The sequence below is a fragment of the Hipposideros armiger genome, unplaced genomic scaffold (genome assembly GCF_001890085.2).
Source record: "Hipposideros armiger isolate ML-2016 unplaced genomic scaffold, ASM189008v1 scaffold_176, whole genome shotgun sequence".
Taxonomy (NCBI): Eukaryota; Metazoa; Chordata; class Mammalia; order Chiroptera; family Hipposideridae; genus Hipposideros; species Hipposideros armiger.
This window is the reverse complement of record NW_017731526.1, coordinates 2,345,547-2,371,058: the sequence shown is the minus strand read 5'-3', so window position 1 is coordinate 2,371,058 and position 25,512 is coordinate 2,345,547. Positions and strand designations below refer to the sequence as shown.

Genomic DNA, 25,512 nt, shown 5'->3' with positions numbered 1-25,512 from the left:
TAACCCTTATTTTACTTAATAATGGCCCCAAAGCACAAGAGTAGTGATGCTTGCAATTCAGATATGCCAAAGAGAAGTGGTAAAGTACTTCCTTTAAGTAAAAAGGAATACAAATACCTTGGTTTGCAAGCATAATTCGTTCTGGAAACAAACTACTCATATTGCAAGACATCGATTGTTTACCACGTTAAAATGTGTTAGAAATGTTTGCTTGTCTTGTGGAACACTCACAAACCACGTTACTCGCAATCCAAGATTTTACTGTATATGTATAGGAAAGAAACACAGCATATATGGGGTTCACTACTAGCCGCAGCTTCAGTCATCCACTGGAGGTCTTGGAACATATCCCTCATGGATAAAGAGGACTACTGTAATTTTTTATTTCCTTACATGATTCTGATGTTTAACCACATTTAGCATCCCTGTAGTAGAAGCTTTTAATACATTTTTTTCCTGTACAATATAATTTAGCATTTAAAAAACCATCTTAAAGTATTTTCTATGGTGTCATTTGACATGGCTATTTTGACATTATCAAGTTAGATGTAAATACAGTTTTGTTTTGTTTTTCAGTAATATTTAAACAGATATTCTTGAAACTAGCTAACTAGCTTACTGTGAGCCTCATCTCAACTAGGGATGGTTGAAAAATTAAGAAAAGGTCAAGAACTGGGTTATGATGTCTATTGCACACACCACTTGGTAATATTTATATGGGTAACTAAATGGATTGGTTTTTTGGCCAACTCAAAATGGTATCAAAATAATTTGGTCAAATATCCTGTGCCAAATGTCACTGTATTAGTTTTACATCCAAATAGACTAAAAGCTATTTTAAAGATAAAAATTTGGTTTATTAAATAGTATAATTCTTATTATAATTTTATATCATATTAGTTAAAAAGTTGATTAAAAATAAGAAGTGGGAATCTTACAGATATTAAAATAACAGTATAGGGAAAGGCACATTTAAACACAGTTGCAAGGAATGTAAATTGATACAATTTGACATAACAATCAATACCAAAAATGCACAAACCCTTTGACCTGGCACTTCCATACAAGGAAATTTCTCCATAAATATACTTAAACAAATACAGAGACATATCCACAACAAACATTCTATATGGTATTGTTTGTAATAGCAAAACAAGCAAATAAACAAAACTTAAAACAATCTAACTGTCCATCACTAGAGTTGTGGTTACTTAAATTACGACACAACCATACAATGAAATTTTATGTAGCCAATAAAAAGAATGAGGTAGCTCTGTGTTGATAAAAGATAAAAGACCTTTAAGACATATTGTATTATTAGCTTTCTGTAAGCACAGAACAGTATTATAGCATGTTCCCATTTGTGTATTTATATGTAATTAGACATATAAATGTACACATATACTGTAGGCATACATAGATCTGTCATATGCACATAGAAATTTTCTGAAAGAATACATAAAAAGTTTGATAATTGTTCCTTCTGCAGTTATTTCTTGAGGAAACTCATTTTTTATTATCTACTGTACTGAACAACTTGAATATTTTGTCATGAGCATGTGCTTTCTTTGTAATTATATCAGTTCTTCAGAGAACTAGCTGGTAGCAGCTAATGTTCTAAAATTTCAATTGTGTAAGAATATGAATGCAAATCCTTTAGAATGCGTCTGTCTTCTAAGAATCTTTGAAAATAATTTCAAAATAGGTCTTTTCTAGAACTCTAAGAAAATCAAAACAGCAACTGTACTGTCTTTTGATTCATTTCTCCCAGTGCTAGAGTCCAGTAACATAAAAAGCATGGAGACCTGTCCCATCAACTTCACTTTGTAACACATGAGATGTCTTCACCCTGTTTGTAGTATCATAGAGTGGGTTTTTCTTCTCCGTGTAGCTGGCATAGGGCTGCATTTCATCCTAAGAAAGATCTCAAAGTCAAAATCAATTTAAAAAATCCAAAAACCATTACAGAAACTACCTATGTTTTTCTAACGGGTGCCCACAGCTTCAGTACCTATTTATAGCATTTATATTTGTGTCTCTGGGCTTACATGAATAAGGAGCAAGATATTTTTCTAAAATTTTATCAAAAAATATTTATTGATTACTTAAGTCTCAATGTCAGATGATAAAAGTTGGCTGAAAGTAGGAAGGGAGAAGAATGAAGTGATATGAGAAGTATTTCAGGGAAGATCAAAGTCTTAGTAAGCTACTGGTTATAAGAGATTAAGGAGTAGGATAGGTTTTAAACTTGGGTAAGAGGGAAATGATGATGGTATTAAAAAAGGGAAGTCAAAAAATAGAGATGGTTTCATAAGGGAGGAAACACCAATTCTGTTTCACCAAAGATTATAGCTCAAATGAGGTAAACATTATGTATTCTGTAAGATGCAGTTCATGAAATGAAAATATGGATTTGGGGTGGTGTATAAATACTACTTGGTAGACAAATAACAAAATAAGTACCCTTAATTATTAGCATTTAAAATCAGAATTTTACTTTTCAACTAAAACACTAATATTGAAGCATATTACAAATTATGTGGCTAGATATTCAGACTACATGGCTTAAAAGTTTGCAAATATTCTTTGAAATCTTATCTTACCTCTTCAGCTGGAGTACCTTCTGTTTTTTTCAATTTACATTTTCTGTAAAAATATAAATAAGCTAGAGTGAATGCAGGAAACGTCATTATTTAGATTGAAAATTGAAAAACAGAACCTAAACTATTGACAATTATCATTCATTTTGATAGAAGTTCAGAAATGAACTACTAGAAATGAGTGAAGAATGCTATTTGTTGTTAATAACACCCAAACAAGATAATTCTGGATTTGGGAAAATAAAATGAAATAATGCAACAGGAGCTTGACGTAATAGAATATATGTGACACCTCCTCTTTAGTACATGAAATGAATTATGTTAATTATTTTCCCAAATAGTAAATTAGCATGTGCTGTCTCTCCCAAAATTCTGCCCTAAATGGCCTAATTCACTATGCTTGCATGCCTAGGTAAACTAACAAAATCCCTCTCATCTTCAGTGTAGTACAAGTCTAACACCTTCAGGATATGAGAGAAATTATGTTAATACCTTAATTTTACCCATTCAGATCCCTATTCCTGGCCCCCTTCTAGCCTAATAAAGCTGAAGAAGCAAAAAATATCAGTCAGTACCTGCAGCCACTGATTTTCAAAAGCCAAATGGATCCCATGATGACCAAGATAATAAAAACAGAGAGAATGATACATAGCATTCTTATGTTTTGTGGTTTGGAGGCACCTGCATGTGTAGACACAAAAATACATGGTTTAATATTATTCAGCACTAAAAAGAAATGAACTATCAAGCCATGAAAAGACATGGAGGAACCTCAAATGCATGTTACTAAGTGCAAGAAGCCAATCTGGAAAGGCTACATATTGTATGATTCCAAGTATATTTGGAAAAGGCAAAACTATGGAGACAGTAAAAAGATGAGGAGTTGCTAGAGGTCAGGGTGAAGAGAAAATACATAGGTGGAACACAGAGGATTTTTAGGGCAGTGAAACTACTCTGTATGATACTCTACTGGTGAATACATGTCATTAATACATTTGTTAAAACTCTTAGACTATACACCTAGAGTAAACTGTAATATAAACTATGGACTTCAGGTGATAATGCTGTGTTAATGTATATTAATCTATTATAACAAATGTTCCATTGTAGATTGGGTGATGTAGACAGAGGGTGGGTTGTGCATGTGTTGGGGCAGAGGGTGTTATAGGAACTCATAGTGCTTTCTACTCAGTTTTGCTGTGGACCAAAACTGCTCTAAAAAATAAAGTCTAGTTAAAAAGCAAAAACAGACAAAAACAAAAAACAAAACAAAATACATATACATATATAGTTCAAGGAAGTTGAACAGTATGTGAAATTCCTTTCTGTGATTTTATTTTAAACATTTCCGACCCATCAATCATTCAAATAAGTGTTATAATAAAATTGCTTTATCAATTAAGACTCCAGGGTTTCCAGCATGACATCATCTTATGTCAGGATTTTGTTGCCTTAAAAATTCATGAATGGTGAATTCCTGTAGGAGAGATGTGAAACTTTGATATCTCTGTTATAATAGTAGCAATGTTTCTCATCCCCATTATTCAGAAATAAATAGGAAATTGTAAGGGAGGTAGTCGGAAAAGTAACCCTAATTCTGAAGCCACCTTTCTACTAGGGCATCGAAACTAAAATGAATGCATGGCAGCAACTGTAAATTATTTATTAACTGTTCTCAGCAATACAGAGCTCAGTCTGACAAAAGGACAAGGCAACAAAGGAACTAACTACCTGACCGGTGGTTTTAAGACCATGCTCCTGGTGTTCCTTTAATGTGGCTGGGGCAGCGGGAGGCGAAGTGGAGGCTGAGCAGGCAGGAGCCCAGTCCCACCACCTTCCTTCAATCGTTTGCCTTGAAACATTGGATTTCTCCGTATTTCATTAAAAAAAAAAACAACACTTGGTTTTACAGTTTAAAATAACAACATTGTTCTGAAACCCTCTCTTTCAAACCCATGCACTCTCTTTCATTGGCAGTGTACCAGCGGAGGCTGAGGACCCTGCAGGGACGATCCCTGCAGTGGGTGGGAGCAGACAAGCTAGTCCCTGCAATTCTGAGACTCTATAAATATGACATGATGTTGTATTACCAGGTGGTCGGATTTCATACCTAACCAGGGCTCAATTACTCTTCCGGGTAAATACTGCTAAACTCTTTAAAAACAAAAATGTCATGTTAAGAATGGATGTTGAAAAATGGCAGTTAAAACACATAGGTTTGTCTCCTCTCCCTTCTTAAAACTTACTAAGTTATCAGTAAAAAAAAATTTTTAAGTATAAACTTGTAAAGACAAGAACAGACGAAAAATTTTAACTTGTTTTCAGGTGAAAAAAGAACAGAAGAATGGCAAATAATTTGGAGTAAAATAAATAAAAAAGGGTAGGGCCCACAGAACTCCAGGAGCACTCTAGAGTAGGAAGGACTAAATATAGAGAAAAGAGTATGTAGGGGGTGAAGTGTGAGCTAAAAGTTGGAGGCTTCTTTGAGAGTTTGTATTGAGATGTTTTTAATTTTATTAAATTTATTAGGGTGACATTAATAAGATGACATAAGTTTCAAATGTACAAATCTATAATACATCATCTGTATATTGCATTGTGTGCGCACCACCCAAAGTCAAGTTTCCTTCTGTCACCACATGTATATTTGACCTCCTTTACCCTTTTCTATCTCCTTCTGCCTCTCTTCCCAATTATTTTTAAATTCATTTACCACCTTTTAACTCTACTGAAATTAACTATTTGACAAGCCCACTCGCAAATAACATAGCTTTTAGTCAGCTCACTTTTGAATGCTCACTTTGAAATGAATGGATAGTGAAGGATTACCAAAGAGTTAAGAAAAGCCTCATATGTGAAAGAAAGAGATCAAAACTAGCAAATGTCTTGAAGTCAGAAAGAACACAGATTAAATAGATATGGAATTAAGCAGAGGATCAAGGAAAAGAAGACATCCAAGACTAGTGACCAATCAGGCCAGATTATAATAAGAACATGTTAAAACTCAAGAAAGGATGTCTTCAAGATAAAAAATGGGACTGATAGATTACCTAATAAATCTGACCATGTGGAAAATAACACTAATAGGGGTTTTCTAATTTTGTCAGTGAACTTAGTGACAATTGATAATAGGTATATATATTATTAAACAAACAAAACTGTAAAGCAATCATTAAAACAAAAAGTTATTCATAAAAGAAAGTATGAGTTTATTTCTTGATGTAGTACTTTCCAAAATTACATGTTCAAAATAATGTAAACTATGGGTATTTAATTTAACTGAAATTCCTATAAATTATTATAATAAAAGATGTGGGAAAGGAGGAAGTTAAAGTTAAATCCTCATTTATCATAAGAGAAAGTGAGCACATAATGTCTAAATTTGACATGTTAAGAAATATCAGTATGAGCACATTATTTATAAAAATGAAGTCAATTACCAGTAAAAAAAAAAAAAACACCTAGAGATTTGAATGTACTTGCTTCTAGGGAGTTCAGTGAGGATGGAGAGGTAGAGGTGCAAAGACAGGGGAAAGGCTGATCTTTTTCTTCATTATAAGCCTTATAGAATAATCCAACTTTATGTATATGATGATTAAAATAATATTTAATTTTTTAATAACAAGAAAGGGGAGATGGGAAGAGAGTGAAGAAACTGAACATTGATGAACTAATCATAGATGTTACTTTAATATATTTTTAAAAATCCAGAAGTAACCTAGAAAATATAATTGTACCAGACTGAAACTTTGTGAAGAAAAGTTACAGGTAATTTCCTATTTCTAATAAAAGTATAAGTTTTGGGTTAAAATTACACTTTGTCCTTCTACTAAAACTATAAGTTAATTCAAAAGTACACTACTCAAGCCAATTTACTACTAGGTAGAACAGAACATTAAATTCTTTTTTATTTTAATTATTAAAGAATAAACCTCATTCTAAAATATAGCTTCTTTCAACAAATTTCTGTATGATTTTTCTAGATACACCTTTTATTTGGTGTAGAGGATAAAACAGAGGATGGGGAGAACAACCTTGAATGAAATCTTCTGCACAATCCTTGTTCCTTCCTACCATAACTCCTCTGAAAGAATGGAAAAACCCAACCCAAAACTAGAAGAATTACTAACCTTCACTCAGCTCTACGGACAGACTCTTGTTGCCAGTCTGATGGGAGACAAAGCAGAACACAGTAGAGACATTGCTATCTTCCCAGTAGCATGTACTCCACACAGTCTCTGTGTCGTTGTCCCAGTTTTTTTTATGAGGAACACAGTTGCCCTCTGGGATCCAGAAGATCTCAGCAGCTGGCTTTCCTGCAACTGCCTTGCACTCCGTCGTTCCATTCTCTCTTCGAAACAGAGTCACCTCAGGGGCCACTGCAGAGGTGTAGGGGGAAACTCTTCAGTCTCCACACATGGGGTATGGAATTTAGAGAGACATTTCTTTCAGTCCCACATGTGGCTATCTGAAATACCACAATATATGATGTTCCTTACCTAACACTTGGAGGTTATATCCACGATGGAAATTACCATTGGGTGTTGCCATTTGACACCTGTAATACCCATCATGAGTGAGGGCCACTGGATAAATTAGAAGGGCAGGATTCTGGTCAGGTCTGAAGGCCCAGGTTATTCTCTTGTCGGTACTGTTTACTTCCGTGGTCTCATTTAGGTCACTCCTGTAGGCTTTGATGGAGAGAGGCTTGTGTCTGAGGATTATTTCCCATGTTGTTACCAAAACGTTGTCCAGCAGGATTTCAGGGCAAGAGAGCACAGCCTTTGTACCCACCAGTACATGCAGGGAAATGTTAACTGGACACACACAACACACACACACACGCACGCACGCGTGCACACACACATACACACACACACACAGAGACAATGATTAAAAAAAACTTGCAAAATAACTCCATGTGTTAAATTTTCTACAACATATTACATAAGTTGTACTAGAACATTACTTTACTGATGGTTTTATTCCAAAAATGTTAGATTTACATTAACAAATTAAACATTTAAAAAATGTACACAACATATTAAACTGAACCCAAAGATTAATCCATTTTCTACTATATTATGTATTATTAGGTAAACAACATGTATTATATGTATGAGAAAATTTTTAAGTATTTTGAAATTAATTCAGGAATCTTGGTATTTATTAAACAAATAAGAAAACACAATTCTCAATTAAAAGACAAAGACAATGAATGTTTTGGTCAGAGACTATTAGATTTATTTTATAACTCATACTCCTCAGGATAGAAAATAGAATAGTTAGTGATGTGGCTGTGTCCTCCTAAGTTTTTATGAGAGAAAATAAATCAGTAATATCAGAGCTAAATGCCTATCCCTAAGGCTGGCACTTTAGACAAACATAAATATGGAAAGTATATATGGTGTTAAAAATAATATGGCATTCAGGTTGAGTAAGTCAGAAATTTTTTAAGTTTATGTTTTTATTTAGAGAATCAGAAAATCAGCAAAATCAATAGGTCTTCCCTCCCTTCTTCCTCTCTCCCTTCCTCCTCCATCCTTCCTTTCCTTTCCTTTCTTCTTTTCCTTCTTTCCTTCCTACCTTCCTTCTTTCCTTCCTTCCTTCCTTCCTTCCTTCTTTCCTTCCTTCCTTCCTTCCTTCCTGTTCGGTCACACACACTCCCAAAGAATTCAACTGTGAACTTTTCTCATGGATTTTGTTTCCATACATTCAATCTAATTATGAGGATTAAATATAGAAGTTGACTTCTTTTGCCCATCTTTTAAAGTAAAAATTAAGTCCTGCAACCTACAAGTATTTTCCAGCATGAAAGCTCACGCTTTTCCATAAACTGACATGATATGCCCATGACTGGTAGAGGTTTGCTGAGAGGCGATTAGGTGTATCTGTTACAACTCACTTGTAACCGAGTGTTAGTGATCTCTTCACTTTAACATGAGCAGAACCAGCTATAGCGGGGCAAAAATTTTATGTGAATGAAGCTTGTTTGTGCTAAACTCTGCATTTGACATCTCTCCTCTTTAGGTGTCAACTGCCTCTTCTGTGATGTACTCAAGCCTTTGAATTTTACAGCTAAATAAAAATCACTTAACAAGATGAAGGAAGATGATTTTAAAGCAGATCTGAGAGGCAGTTAAATCCTTGCTCTCCCCACCACTCCAAGTGGCATCCTTTTAAAGAGTGAACCTCCAACTTTGCAAAGGCTCAGAGGCAAGCAAGATCATGACTTGTCGGAGAGCTAGAGTTGGATGTGGGTAAGCATATATGTGCACAAGGGAAAGGTGTGAAGATAAAACTAGAAATAAAAAAGGCTGGTGAGGAAGCGAGTTGTGAAGGCTCTTTTGTATGCTCAGGAGTCTAACTTCAGCGTGTAAATACCGTGAGGCATTAATGTCTTTGCCTGGTATTTATCTTCAAGATCCGGCTCAACATTTTTTTAAAGGAAGTACTAGTGAATCAAATAAACATATGCATTTTCACAGGGCCACAGTATCCAAAGAAGTAACTCCAATGGTGAAGATTTCAAGCCTGGTGGATATTCTGTTCTTTCACTTTCCTCCATTTTATGACATTCAGCCAATCACCCTTCTCTTTTAGTGATAGTTCTTATGATATCGCCATTATTTCATCCTTTCCTCACCTTCCTTTAACTTTTTTTATACCTATGGGGATAATTTACAATGGCCATTCACTACCCCACATTAAATGGGTTTGGCATCCGTCTAACACATATATTATTTGTACACTCCTGTTCAGCTAGGGTGGTTTCACCTCCTACTTCACTGAGGGGGCTAGCGGGTAGATTGTCATATTTATTTCAGAACTAGCAGTCATAGCCCATCCTTTCTGAATCCTTTGTCTATAAACACCTGTCAGTTTCATCCAGCCATAGGCACACAGACAAATTCCAACTGGCTTTTGGACATTTCCTTTCTTTTCTCACTAACTTATGTACCTAGATTATTACAAAGGCCTCCTGACTTCTGTCTCAGTCTCAAAACTCTCTTGTCTTCAGTTCATACCTTACATTGCAACCAGGTACATCATTCTATAACACAGGTGTGATTCACTCAAATCTAATACCCTTCAGAGATCTCGCACTACCTGAAGAAAACATTTAAATGTCTTTGTGTTGGCTTGGAGAGCCCTCTTTTTCAAATTGACTCACCTTTACAATCTTACCACCCCCTACATTGCACACACACACACACACACACACACACACACACACACACACACACACTTCAAAAAGACAACACCAAGCACAACTGCATTTCTGTGTCTTTCCTCACATTGTTCCCACCTCTGGGGTGCCCTCCACAATGCTCTTTGTCCATTATAGTAAGACCCAGTTCATATGCTGCATCCTATATGAAGCCTTCTCTGAGCCCTGGTGCTAACAGCTCCCTCCTTTATACTCCTGGTACACTTGATGTGAGCACTGTCTCCTCTGCTTTATATAATAGCTGGGGTTATGTCTGTGTGCCCCGCTAACAGAGCTACCTGAGGGCTCTTTGGTAGCCTTATGAGACTGCACGTTTCCCATCGAGCCTAGCACTACACCTGAAAGACAAAGCTCCATTATCTTCAAACAGAATTCAACAGCTCTGGGGGAGGTGAAGCAGGGTCATTCAGGGTCCCTCACCCCACTGCATTCAGGTCACCATATTCTTCAATTGGGCAGAGGCTGGCCCTGAGACCACACCATCAGCTATGTTTCTAAGGAAGTTTAACATTCCATCCCTTCAGCACTGGCCTCTAATAAAAAAGAAAGGCGTATTACCTTCTGGAAGAAGTTTTGAATCATTTTGCTTGTCATCCATACATGAAGCTAGAGAAATATTCAGAGAAAAGTAAATGAAATCAATTTTAGGTACTTAAGTGGAGTAGAAGCTGCTATTTCTCACAAAAACTTCTGTTCAACATGATAGAAAATCAGTTACCCCTAACTAACATCAAAAGCCTTGCAAAACATAAATTAGAGTTATTCCATCATTAAGTGGAAAAATATGTTAACATTTGAAAATTACAGTCATAAGTTATTAATCAATGATTTACCATTTATGAGATACCTTGTTTTGAACTTGACAACTAGTTTGCACAGGTAACCCTGCCTCCACCCCTTCCCTAGCCATGATGTATTGGTCCATCATGGGCACTTCACATGAACTGGCTGAGTATAGTCCTTTCTCCAGATGCCAACCCCTGATTAAAGTTTTCTGGTCCAGTGGTGGGTACCTCATCCAGAGTACTTTCTCGAAAATTTTGGAACCAGAACTGAGAAAAATAGTTCGTCCCTCTTCTTTCCCTGTTTTTCCTACTATGATGGTTAATTTTATGTGTCAACTTGGCTAGGCCACAGTTCCCAGATATTGAGTCAAACATTATTCTAGAAGTTTCCGTGAATATATTTTTAAATGAGATTAACATTTAAATCAGTAGATTCTGGGTGAAGCAAATTACTCTCCATAGTGCAAGTGGGCCTCATCTAATTAGTCAAAGGTCTTAATAGCAAAAAAGAAAAAAGACTGACTCCACTGGGAAAGGGAATTCTGCTAGCAGACTGCCTTGAGATGAACTGCTAGTCTTTTCTGGGTCTCCAGGCTGCTGACCCACCCTACAGATTTTGGACTTCCAAGCTTCCATAATCATATAAGCCAATTCCTTAAAGTAAATATCTCTCTCTCTTCCCCCCTTTCCCCCCCCCCCCCACACTCTGTTGTTCTGTTTTTCTGAGCAAACCTGATTAATACCTTGGGAAGAATGAAGCAGAAGCAGAGAGAGAGAGAGAGAGAGAGAGAGAGAGAGAGAGAGAGAGAGATGACAACATGCATTCCTTCCTTGGGTTCTACAGAATTTCTGACAACATAGTACTGATCTACTTGGTTTCTGAAAAAGTTCTGTTTTATAGTATTGTTCTATAAAAACAAAAATGATTTAAAACTATACCTTATGATTTAAGGACCTATAAAAGTTCTTCCTCTGGGTTTAAAAGACCACCATTCAATGATTTTTATGAGCCCTCTGTTTATAAAAATATATTTCTTACTTCCCATTCTAATTTTCCACCCAGTGCTACCACATTAAAAAATAAACAAAGAAATTCAGCAAAGACCTTAGAAATGAGCAGCAAACAGGCCTCTGAAATAATTTGTTTTTTTTCTAGGTAGCTAAGTGTTATTGACTTGGGCCGGAAGGGAGGCAAAGAATGAGATTCTGTCTATCACATTCAGCTCATATTGGGCTCAAGAATCTATTCCAGAAACAGGTAAGAAGTCAGAGCTGACCTCAGAGGGCTTAAGTAGGCCAAGCTATGACTTAGATAGTCTAGATCAGCGGTTCTCAACCTTCCTAATGCTGCGATCCCTTAATACAGTTCTTCATGTTGTGGTGACCCCCAACCATAAAATTATTTTCGTTGCTACTCTATAACTGTAATTTTGCTACTGTTATGAATCGTAATGTGACTATCTTTTTGTTTTCCGATGGTCTTAGGCGACCCCTGTGAAAGGGTCATTCGACCCCCAAAGGGGTCGCAACCCACAGGTTGAGAATCACTGGTCTAGATTACAAAGCTCTAAAAATCATAGTGTGCAATATTGCTTAGTCTTTCCAGGTCTCTCCCATCCTAACACACCCAGCTTCCATGGGTTCTGGGTTCTATCAGTTTCTTCCATTGTCAAATTCACCACCAAGACTGAGTATTTGTAATAGAAGAAAATTTAAGATATGGATACTTTATGATGATATTGGAGTTTCCATTTGGAAACATCAAGAGGAAAATTTTAAATTTTTTTTTAGGAAGAAGGGGTGTAAGTAAGGTGGGGTAAGACTATTAGAAGGGAAAAATCCAGATCTGCAAACATTTTCCATGAATGGCCAAAAAGTAAACATTTGGTCTGTGTTGCAAGTATTCACCTCTGCCTTTGCATCAAGAAAGCAGCCATACATAATACTTAAACAAATGGGTGTGGCCTTGTTCCAATAAAATTTCATTTATGGCTGGCTGGATTTTGCCCATGGGCCATAGTTTGCTGAATTTGATTTAAAGTTTTGTTTGTTCTAATTTCTTGCACTTACCACAATTGAAAGGAATAAACATCCACTGAGTATTCAGTTTTCTTCTCCTTACTTTGCTTTTAAAAAATACACTAAATCTCTATTAGCTCCAAGTTCTCCCTCAAATTAAATAAAATTCCTATTCTGTTCTTACCATAAATAGCAACTCCCTTCCTTCTTTCCTTCCTCCCTCCATCCCTCCCTTCCTGCCTTCTTTCCTTTCCTTACCTTAAGTGAAGTGTGGCAAGTACTGAGGGCACCCAATAGGATTTGGGTGAAATAGAAAACCACACCGTTCCCCATTCCCAGCTAACACAGCTATCAGGTGATCAAGAGATGACAGCATGATAGACAAAGGTTACTTTGATATAATAGCTGAGGGCTTCCTCTTGTGGGCATTTTGGCCTCAGCGGCCCAAAAACCTGCTGCCTATTTTAAAGGTATAAGCTGTTGTCAGTGGAAGAACTCAGCCTTGATTGGTGCCTTTAAAGGGATATTTAAAGGCTTTTCTTCAATCCTTTGGATTTTACATCATATGCCCTACAGATATTATTACTTTTAGTGACAAAGCAAATAATTTTCATGTTCTAAACTATTAATTAAGTTGTTGCTATTTCAGTGGATTCTCATTTTAGCACACTTATCTGTGAATATTGGCAATTTGGCCACATTAGTTCTTATCAGATATAACTAAGTGTCTAGATACTACAGGATTCTGTTAGAAGAGCCTGGTCTTCCATTAAATGGCATCTTCATAAATGAGTTGAATGAAATCTTCAAGCATTTTGAGTTTCAATGATTTCCCAGTGGACTGAAATGTGGACGAGACCTTCTGCTTAATAAAGGTTTTCCAGTGGAGAGAGACACATGGAGAAATCTGCCTCTCGAATTCTCAGTAAATTATCTCTACAACTTCTTATACCAGAGATAAAGCTCACAAGGTGGAATGTACTCCAGTGTACAAAAATGATTGTTTTTAGAAGAGAAAAATATAGGCTTATTTTCACAAATATTCCTCTGATTATTTTTATAATATTGGATACATTTTTTTTAAACTTCATTAATTGCTAAAATACAAGTCCTTTAGTTTTATTATCTCAGTCAGCAACTAGTTGCTATAAAATGCCAATTTCATATCAAATATCACGTCTTCATTGAAAATAGAAATCATTCTTTTTACTCAGTCTTGCTTGAAGCTTTGTATACACAAAAGTAGTACAACAAACATTTAGAGCTTCTGATCAATGGTCCTGTGGTCTTTCTTTAATTTCTTCACCTGAAACCAAATTTTCTTTTAAATGTAGAAAGATTATAGCTTTACACTGTTAATATCAGAAGTCTAATTTAATTCTTTCACAATGGACATATATACAGGTTGAAACAAATATGAATTGTGGGTTTGTTTTGTTTTGTTTTGTTTTTTATTGGGGAATTAGGGGGATGGGAACAGCGGTGGGGAATTGGGGGAAGGGGAACAGACAAGTTGCTGTTCTTTTGTTCTTCAGTCTAGTTGTGGAGGACGTTGCTTCACTGGCCCAAGTTGGCACCATTATTGCGCTCTTCCCAAGCGAGGCAGATCAGTCGCCGGCTTCTGAACAGCCGCTCACTGCGGCTGCTGGCTGCTCACGCTGGCTGCTGGCTACACATGGTAGCCCATGCCAACCCACTGCCACAGGGGCTGCAACCTACACTGTCGCCAGCAACTCACTGCAGCCCAGCTCCAAGTTGAGCTGTTGTTCAGCATCTTAGCTGTGGAGGGCAGTGTCACTGGCCCTCATATGTGAGATCCGAACCGGGGCCCTCTGGCATCCCAAGCCAGTTCCTAACCATCGCGCCACTCGGCCGGCCCATGAATTGTGTTTTTTAAAACACGTACAGTAGAAAAGTAACTTAATTACTCATTATATTCATTTCCTAGGGCTTCCTTAATATATATAAACACAAAGTTGGTCACTTAAAACAACAGAATTATATTATCTCGTATTTCTGGAAGCCAGAAGTCTGAATTCAAGGTGTCAGCAGGGCCAGGTTCCTTCCAAAGGCTCTAGGGAAGAATCCTGCCTTGCTTCTTCCAGTTTTTGGTCACTGCCATCAACACTTGGTGTTCTTTGACTTGTAGATGTATCATTTCAATCTCAGACTCCATGTTCATGTGACCTTCTCCCCTGTGTCTTCTCTTCTCTTCTAAGGACAATTGACATTTGATTTAGGGCCCACTCTGATTCAGGATGATCACATCTCAAGAGCCTTCACTTGACTACATCTTCAAAGATTCATTTTCCAAATACAGTGACATTCACATGTTCTAGGTGGACACATCTTTGCAGGGGTTGTGGGAAGGAGGCTACCATTCAACCAACTACACTTATGCAATATCCCCACCCCTGAGATTTATGATTTACATAGTTATTTTACTTATTTTATTTTGTAATTGACTGTAAATATAGTTTATTCTGTAATTTTTCTAGATAGTGAATAATAGAGTGTAATTAAAAAGGACATTTATTGAGCCCATGAATGCATTTTGAAATCATTAGAATTATTTTTACATGAAACGCTCAGTGTCACATATATCATAAAAATGACATTTGAAAATATAAGGAAAAAGTTAACTACAATGGGAAACAAAAGTTTGGAAGACAGTAGGGCTAGGTGAAATGTACAGAAAATAAATTGCTAGCATCTGCTAAGACCTGTTTTTTTTTTTTTTTAATTCTTGAAGTAATAAATTTTGTTTCAAAAATTGAATGAAAAAAATTTTGGAAATGAGTTTGTTTAGTGATCACATTCTTGGAATAGGTACTAACTAAGCACAGAAATAATTTCAGAATGAAAAATTTGCTAACCCCTTAAACATAAGCAGTATTTTCTTTAGATAATTTTAGACAATACCATTTATAAATGCATATAAGATGAGTCAAAATCCTAAAACATAAAAACTATACAAGCATCAAGCCCTCTGCTATTAAAATAATCATGTAAAGATTAACATTACCCAAACTGTAATTGCCCATTTGCTGAGTTGAGTTGCTTACTATGACAGGACCTTCCACTCCTGTATTTATGCACTCTGAAATGGGATGGAAAGAGAAGTATATATTAGTATTTCTGACTCCTAGTTAAACCCACATATTTTTTCACATATTTGAGGTCATTTTTGGATAGTAATTGTCAATAAAAACACAAATTATGACAAGCAAGCAAAAGTCTCAAAACAATTTGCTCCAGTATGAACTTTTGACCTGATCTTCCTGCCTGTTTGTCATAGGCCTATTTCAAGCCCACAACGTCCCTTGCCACCTTCCTGTCTTTATGTTCAAATCAAAGTATTTCTTCTTCCAAGCTTAAATGCATTTAGTCTATGCTTTTAGTTGACAAAAGGGTTTACTATCTATCTGTTACAGACTTTTTGGGCACCAGTGAATAGGTAGAAAAAGTTTTGAAGTGCTGTGTTGATTCATGCTGGCATGGAACAAAAAAAGGACTTTCCTAAGTATTGTTGAAATCATATCATGTAGACAACTATCTATTAACTTCAAATTTTATAAGGCAAGCTTTAAATGAGAATTGCTAATAAACATATTTTCAGCAGCAAATAATGGCCAAGTAATTGTAGGCATAGAGACATCATAACAAACAATACAGCTTCTATCCAAGAGCTTAAGGTCCAGGTGAAGAAGCAGCTATGTAAACAACTGTAATGTAAAGTTTTCAGTGTGATGGTAAAAGCATGCATAATGTCAAGAAGTTAAAAAGAAGCAGTGTTTAATTGTAAAGGAGTAAGGGTAAGAGATTAAGGAAGACTCCCAACAATAGATGATCTTTGAGCTAGATCTTAGTAGATGAGGAGTTTTCCAAGAAGATGGAAGGAAAAAGAAAATTGCACACAAAAAGAATGGCATTTAGAAAAAGTCATAAAGCCACATAGAGTTTTCGAAGAACTAAAAATAGTTCAGTAATGCCATAAAGTGGAAGGAAAAAAAAAAAGGATGTGTGATTAGAATTGAGGCTGGATATTGGCAGGCTCTAACTGTGGAAGGCACAGACTCCTAGAAAATGTTCAAAATTAAGTAATACACTTCTAGTGCATCTATAGTGAGTATTTCTGACCAGCAAAGAGAAACATTTTAGGGTAAAATTTAATGCACAGTGTATTTCTGGAGAAATTTCTAATCCAGTGCTCCCTTTAGTTGCCATTTTCTTTGATAAAATATCCCTTTAAAATGTAATTTTTGAGTACTTAACACTAGAAACAGAGTTTGGGAAATTTTCATATGCTATTTATTTCAGTCTCTTCATACTGACAAGTTTTATTATCATCATTTTACAGATAAAGAAATGTGGTGATGAAACAATTTGGCCAAGGCCAACCAGCTTGTAAGCTGCTCCAGTTGCTCAATTATTTTTGCACAAATAAGTCTTATTGCAGGGAGTATAAATGAAGGGTTGAAGGCCAAGAAACACACTAGGAAAAATACACTATCCAAATTAACCAAAATTGAGAGTTGGTGAAGCAAGTCCCAGCCATGTTTTTATGGGAACACTGAGATACAAAGATCTGAAAAGCACATCAAATGTTAAGTCCATAGGATCAGGATTATAATGGGGGCATGTGCACTGAATTCAAGCATTATGAATTCTGGATCAAAATGGGAACACTTAAGTTAAGGAAGAGAATTTGAGGCAACTGTCAAAATTCATGGGCCAAACGCATCACTCTCTCACTAGATTGTGAGCTCCATGAGAGCAGGGATTTTTTATCTCTGTTGTTTATTTTGTATGCTCAATGCTTGGAAAAGTGGCTTGCATAGCTTCCTGGCATGTCTTGGCTCAAACTGGGTTAAAAATAAAAGTCAACACAACCTTGTAGCAAACTGGACTAAACATATGGGCAATTACTTTTTAGAAAAAGAAGTACAAATGTCTCTTAGTCATATAGAAAAATGTTTTACACCATTCATGGTAAAAGAAATGCAAATTTCAACTATGTAGAAGTACCATTTTTCACCTAAAAGACTGTCAAAATCCAAAATTTGACAACACACTCTATTTGCAAAGCTGTGGAGAGATAGGCATGCCAATAGACTGCTCATGAGAATGTAAAATGTTACAACTTTGATAGAGGAAAATTTGACAATATATAGCTAAATTACATATTCATTTTCCTTTTGATCCAGCAATACCACTTCTCACAGTCTATCCCAAGGATACACAGGCAACAGTATGAAAAGAATATATACACAAGGCTATTCATTACAACATTGTAATAGCGAGATTTTTAGAAATAACCCAAATATCCACCCATAGGGGATTAGTTGTCTAAACTATGATACATCAACAAAATGAAGTACAATGAAACTCTTTAAAAGAATAAAGGATAGCTCCATAAATTATTATGGAGTGATCTCCAGGATATATTGTTAAGTGAAAGAAGTAGAATAGATAAAATTGTATATAGTATTCTACTGTTCATCTAAGACATGATAGGAGGAATACATGTGTGTGTGTGTGTGTTGTCTTTCTTTTCTTGCTTATAATTTCAAAACCAAAAAGATAAAATAAGGACAGAAATAGAAATAAAATGTCTCTGACTATTCCTGATTTTATAGATTTGACTTTGGAACCATGTAAACATTTTACATAATTATAAAACATAATCAAATTATTTGTAAATACTATAACTATAAAGCAAAATGACACAAATGAACCTAACTGCATGTAGAACTGGTTATATAACCACATATAGAGGAGGCATTTCAAGTCGCTTTTAAAACAGTAATTTCACCATTATGCCTCCAGTAAATATAACTTAATGACAAAAATAATTACAAAAAAACAAATCTGAGATGATTTTTGATAATCATTGTTGGCAGTAGTGTTTGGTATTTTTATTCTCAAACTTTTGTATATGCTTTGTGAGACAAATCAAGAGTTTTTTTGTTGGCATCATTCAATTTTTCAGCATGGGAGAAAAGATGCAGGTGTAAAAATGAATAAGTTTAAGTAAAAACCCTGAGTCTTAAATTTGAATCAAAAGTATCAGTATCAATTCATAATGTATCTTATCTTTTAAAAGATATTCTCTAGCTGCTGCTAAGTTTTGGGGTAGTTCATTACATTGCGGTAGATAATTACTAACATAGCTACCAACTGCATTAGCCTAATTGATATTTTTAGAACTCTCTACCCAACATCTGCAGAATATACATTCTTTCCAAGTGCACGTGGTATATTCACCAAGTTTAACCACATTCTGGGCAAGAAAGCAAGTCTCAAAAAACTTTTAAAAACTGAAATTGTACCATGTCATCCTATCAAAACAGAATTAAATTAAAAACCAATAACAAGATATTTAAGAAAACCCCAAGTATTTGGAAATTAAACATGCTTCTAAGTAACCTTTTGGTCAAAGAAGAACCCTAAAAGGAAATTAGAGAATATTTTGAACTGAATGATAATAAAAATACAACATATCAAAATTTGTGATATGCATATGTGATATAAAATTAATAATTTTAAATGCTATTTGAAAAAGAAATGTCTAAAATTTACCTAAAGAAGATAAAAACAAAAGGAAAAGGAAGAAACAATAAAGGGTAAGAGCAGAAACTAACAAAATAGAAAACTAGCAAGACAGATATTAACAAAATCAAAAGCTGGTATTTTGAAAAGATCTTCAACATTATAAACCAATAGCTAGACTTAGCTATAAAAAAAAACAGAAAAAACAATTTCTAGTATCAGGAATGAAGGGACATTAATATAGATACTGTATTCATAAAAAAAATAAAAGAATATTAACTACTTTATGCTAATGAAATTCAATAACTTAAATGAAATGAACAAACTCACTGAAAGAAACAGCTTTAATAGCTCATTTAGGATTAAACAGATAATCTGAAGAGACTTACATCTATTTTAAAAAATGAATTTGTTGATAAAAATCTTCCCACAGAATTGGCTTCACTGACAAATTTAGCAAACATTTAAGGAAGAGATAATATCGGTTCTACAAACAAACACCTTCAGGAAATAGACAAGGAGGGAACGTTTCTCTTTCTATTTTATGAGGGTAGAATTAACCATATACCGAAACCAGATAAACACATTACAAATAAGAAAAACAACAGACCAGTAACCCTTACAGACATAAGATACAAAAAATTTCCACAAAATATCAGCAAATCAAACCTAGCACTACATGAAAAGAATACTACATCATGATCATATAAGGTTTCTCCCAGGAATGCAGGTTGATTGAACACTCAGAAATCAATGAAATTCACAACATTAAGAGAATAAAGGAGAAAAAGCACATGATCAATTTAGCAGATGTAGAAAAAGCACTTCACAAAATTTAACACTCATTCATGAATTTTGAAACTCTAAAAATAAAAGAAAACTTCCTCAAACTGTTAAAGGTCATCTATAAAAACCTTACAGCTAATATCATTCTTAATAAAGAAATATTTCCTCGATGAAATCAGGAACAAAGCAAAGCAACAATGTCTCTCTTAGTACTTTTTTTCAATATTATACTAAATGTCCTAGCCATTACAATAAAGTAAGGAGAAAAAAGGCATATAGATCAGAAACAAAGACATAAAACTCTCTCTATTTGCAGATGACATAATTATTAGGAATCTATAAAACAACCCCCAGAACTAGTTGAATATAGTAAGGTCATAGTATAAAATGCTAATAATATTTTAAAGCGGTGATAGTTTTATATACTAGCAAAAATTAGAAAATAAAATTTTAAAAATCAATTCCATTTACAATAGTGCAAAGAAAAAAAAACCTTAGGAATAAATTTAACAAAAGATGTGCAAGGCCTATACACTGAAAATTATAGAACATTACTGAGATTAATTAAAGAGTACCTATATAGATGGAAATAAATACCTTGATCTTGGACAGAACAACTCAAAATTGTTAAGGGGTCATTTCTCAAATTGGTCTATGGATTCAATACAGTCTTAATCAAAATCTGATAGTCTTTTCGTAAAATTGAGAAGTTGATTCTGGAATTTATATGGGGTAAACCTAGAATAGCCAAAGCAATGTTTAAAAAGCACAAATAACTTTGGAAAACTTATATTACCTAATTTCAGCTTTATTCTGAAGCTATAATTAATCAAGGCAGTCTGATAATTGGCTACAGGATAGACACATACTTCAATAGAACAGAATAGAGACCTTAGAATTAAATTCACGTCTATATGGTCTTTAGATTTTCAACAAAGGTGTTAAGGCAATTTAAAGAGAAAGTAATGTCTTTTCAACAGCTGATCATGAAATAACTGGATAGCCATATGAAAAAAAAAAAAGAACTTGAGCCCTTACTTAGCACTATACACAAAAATTACCTTAAATTGGATTATTGACTTCAATGTAAAATCTAAGATTGTGCTACTTTTAGAAGAAGAAATAGGAGATAATGTCTGTGACTTTGTCATATACAAAAAGATTTTTTTAGAATATAAACAGAAAAACCATGAAATAAAATTTGATAAAATGGACATTATCAAAGTATCTTTAAGATGCTCTTTGAAAAATATGATTAAAAAGATGAAAAGGCAAACCACAGAATAAGAGAAAGTATGTGCTATACATGTATCTAACTAAAAAAAGACTATGTAGACCATGTCGAAGACTTTTCACAATGAAATAATTTTTTAAATCAATTTTAAAAAAACTTTGAATAGACACGTCACACAAAGAATAGATATTCAAATGGTCAATAAATACACAAAAAAAGTTCAAAATTAGTAATCATTAAGGAAATAAAGATTTAAATCACAGTGAGAAAATTATTCCACACCTGTATGCAAGCATGACTAAAATTAAAAAGGCTGATAGTGATCGACAAGAGTGTGAAGCATTTGAAATGCTCATACATTGCCAACGGAAATGTAAAATAAGTATAACTACACTGGAAAATTCTGGCAGTTTTTTCAGAAGTCAAACACATGCCCACCATACAACCCGGCCATTCCAATCCGAGGTATTTACCCAAGAGAAATGAAAGCATCCATCCACACACAGACTCTTGCATGATTATTCATAGCAATTTCATTCACAATAGCCAAAAGCTGGAAACAATCCAAATGCCATTTAAAAAATGAATGAGTAAATTATCCATACAATCAAAACTACTCAGCAATAAAAAGGAACTCACTCAACAATGATAAATCTCAGATCATTCCATGGAGTGAAACAAGGCAGACACAAAAGAGTATATACAACATACGACAGAAAAAATTACTGCTAACATAAAATGTTAATTAACCCGTGGTGACAAATAACAGATCAATGGTTGCCTGAAGGTAAGGATGAAGACACGGATGTACTGCAAACCTACATGGACAGATATTTTGGGAATAATAGAAATGTTTTGTACCTTGTTTGTGACTATTCACAGTTTTATACAGCTGTCAAAACTCATCAAATTGTATCATTTAAATGGATGCAGTTCATTGTACATAAATTATTGTTCAATTTAATTAAAAATAACATCAGAAATATCAGATTTTAATATGCATACCATTAGAACATGCATCCACACAAAGCAAAATACAAACGAAAAACCTTTGCTAGAAAAAAACAACACTTCCATCTAAGTCAAAATCATCAGAAGTAAGAATGTTTTGTGATTTTACTACTAATGAAACTTCTTACTCACTTTGAGCACCAGAAGTTTCCTTTCCCAAATCGTCATTGTCATATGCCTGAGCAAGCATATACCACCCACGCAATAGACATTGTCTAGGCATGACTGTGCAAACCCATGCTCCCAAGGCTTCCTCCAGTGAGGGAAAAAAGGCATTCAGCAACAGCACATGGTTTTCTTGTGATGTTAAACAGTTTTTATCTATTACAAAGTTCCATGTTCTGCTGTGTTCTACTGACTAAAAAAGTTAGAGATAGGCGTTTCTAATATTTCACCATTTCCAATAAAAACCCATGATACAATAATTGCTTATAGCTGAAGTAGAACATGGATTATGCCATACTCAAAAAAAAGTTAATATAGTTGCTTATATTTATTTATTGTTTCTAATGTATAGAGATGGGAAACAAAAAAGTTAAAGATTTCCTTCCCCTTTATTCATTTGCAGGTTTAGGGGAATATACAAACAAAGGAATAAGGAGTCTGATGAAATGATTTTTTAATTTAAAAAATTCTTAAATCAGGGCAAAACCGTAACATAAGATATTTGACTATGCTCTAATAATATGACCATATAGCTGTAAAAGAGAATAATGTGGAATAGTTTTATTTTTACATTTCTTTTAATATTCCTCTCCAGGACTTGAGGCCTTTGTGCTAATACTGAACTAAATGAAAGTCATTCATATTGCTTACTATAGTCTTCACATCTTTATTTGTCATCTTTATTATTTAACATTTAATGAACTTACTACTTTAAAACACACACACACACACACACACACACAGAATACATTGAGATACATTTCAACACATTGACATCTGTGAAAATATCCTGATATTTTACATAAGGAAAGCCAAATGATAGAATTATTTCAGTCTTCCTATGGTGTTTCAAGCTTTCAAACTTCAAAACTCTGTAAGTTATAACAATTATAAAGCTGTACCATTATGGATTAGAAAATATACATTTTCTAGCAATGGCTAGAAAATGCGAGGGATATGAGTTGTACTTCTTACTCTGCTTTTTCTTTCCTGAATCATTTTGGATAATCAAATGAATTTATATGTTCTAGTTCTCCCCTCTACAAAACACAGACTAGCATTCTTACTTAACAAGTAAGGAATAACTCGTGAAAAGTATTCAAAGAACATTACAAACTGAGGTCTTAAACCCAGGAAAAATGAAGCAGTACACTAGCCTAAAGGTTCAAGGTTTCATTTAAAATGAATGCAACTTTGAAACTGAGATCTTAATCACACAAAGACCCGGAAATTCAAATTACATTACCAGAACAACTTTTATTTAGTTACACTGAGCACATAACTTTTTCTGTTCATAAGTGTGGTCAAGTCAATACAGTACAGAAGCCTTTACTATAACTTTCTGGCTCCAGAAAGCATTTTAGTTAGTGAATATTTGCACTGCCTCTTCTAAAACTGCATGATATGGATATATTATGGATATATAGACATAAAAGTATTATTTCCTGGTAGCTTTTAGAGTTATGAATGGATTCAAGCAAGAAGTTATGGAAATAAATTGTCTCCCTTTTCAGAGGTCCAGAAAATAAGATGAATTGTCATCCAGATAGGCTAATTATAGGTATTTCTGCCTCTTATACAGTGGCTTTCACATTGTGATCTGGGAACTAGTGCAATTCTATGACAATCAGCCAGGATATCCATGAACTTTGTAACTTTTGGGGAACAGAGACTAATTTATAATTTTATTTCTGATAGACGAGTAAAAAGTAGTATCACCTGTGGGAATAATTGAACACATCACCAATTTCCCCCAAATTCTGTTATGCTCTAAATAGCAAACAAGAATAGTTGGAATAAGAGACACGTGATCTTTTTCTCTACTAAAGTTACCTGAAGACTAATGCTTTATTTTAATGATAAATGTTGGAAGTAAAGAAAATGTTCTCTTTTCTGCCTTCCAAGATGATGATCAGTCTATCATTAGTAGTTGCCATTCATGTAGCACTTGAGTAATCATCTCTCATGTATATTGGAGCTTTTGGACTGGTGGAGGGAAGTTAGAAGCTATATTAGTATTCATTTATTCAATTGCAATAGCTAGACACTCAATAAATGCCCATTTATTATGGAACTTTTAATCTAATGGGGACAATAGATATTAACCAAATAATGAAATACAATAATTACGTAAAGTTGCAATAGCAATGAATGAAAAGTATGGAAAATATAATTTATTGAGTAACTTATCCTAGTACTGAGGTGGTAGGGAGCCTCTAAGATGGTTTCCAATGTTCTTCCTTCCTGGTATTCATGTCTTTATAAAATTCTTTCCTCTTGAGTGTGAGCTGTACTTACTAACTCACTTCTAACAAACAGAATACAGCAGAAGTTATGGATGTTGCTGCCAAAATTAAGTTATAAAAAGACTGTGGCTTCTGTTCTGGTGTGCTCTTCCTTTCTCACTCTTGGGTCACTGTGAGAAAATAAATATTTGTTTGGGGGTAATTTATTATGTAGCAATAGGTAATTAATACAAGATCCAGTGGATGAGAAGCCATTAATAAGAAATCAAGAAAAAGAGAGAGAACAACATTCCAAACAAAAATACTATTATTTGGATTCCTATATCACTTCTCACACAAAAATAAAATAAAATGAATCAAAGATTTAGAGAGAAAGAGAGAGAGAGAGAGAGAGAGGAAATACTGGAAGAAAACAGGTAATTTTTTTATCTAAAACATGAGATAAGCTGACTAACATCTTGGTTTTCCTGGGACTAAGGGGTTTTTTGAGACATAGGACATTCAGTGTCCTGGAAACCAGTAAAGTCCTAGGCAAACTGGGACAGTGGTCGCCTTAAGTGAAGAAACCTCTGTAACCCTGACACAAGACATAGAAAACATAAAGGAAAATATTGAAAAATCTAACTATAGAAAAAATTTAAAACTTCTATAGGGGCAAAAAATACCCTAAAATAATGTTGACAAGCAAAGCTTTGTGAGATATTCATAAGTTACAATAAACAAAAGACTACTTCCCTCCAAAAAATATACAGAAACTATATAAGCCAATAAAAAAGAGATGGACAACCCAATTGAAAAAAATGGGTAAAAGATATAAAAAGCTGACTAAAGATTAGACTAAGTAATGTGTTAAGGATGACCTAGATAGTAACTATAATTATGC

At 34.5% G+C, this 25,512-nt stretch overlaps 1 protein-coding gene across 5 annotated transcripts in view; it reads right to left on the bottom strand.

Moving 5' to 3' along the window:
* Positions 1-211: 211 nt before the first annotated feature.
* Positions 212-25,512, bottom strand: part of CD200R1 (CD200 receptor 1) — a 36,653-nt gene continuing 11,352 nt past the window's right edge. Inside the window, exons 2-8 of one of the 5 annotated variants that reach the window (XM_019652216.1) lie at positions 15,661-15,735; positions 10,390-10,437; positions 7,100-7,417; positions 6,731-6,979; positions 3,176-3,281; positions 2,604-2,646; positions 212-1,914 (exon numbers count right to left, since the gene is read on the bottom strand). In XM_019652216.1, coding sequence (XP_019507761.1) covers positions 1,774-1,914; positions 2,604-2,646; positions 3,176-3,281; positions 6,731-6,979; positions 7,100-7,417; positions 10,390-10,437; positions 15,661-15,735 — 980 coding nt within the window. In that variant the 3' untranslated portion in view covers positions 212-1,773. The remainder of the gene's footprint in view (positions 1,915-2,603; positions 2,647-3,175; positions 3,282-6,730; positions 6,980-7,099; positions 7,418-10,389; positions 10,438-15,660; positions 15,736-25,512) is intronic. The other 4 variants (XM_019652218.1, XM_019652217.1, XM_019652219.1 and 1 more) reach the window with 4 other exon arrangements.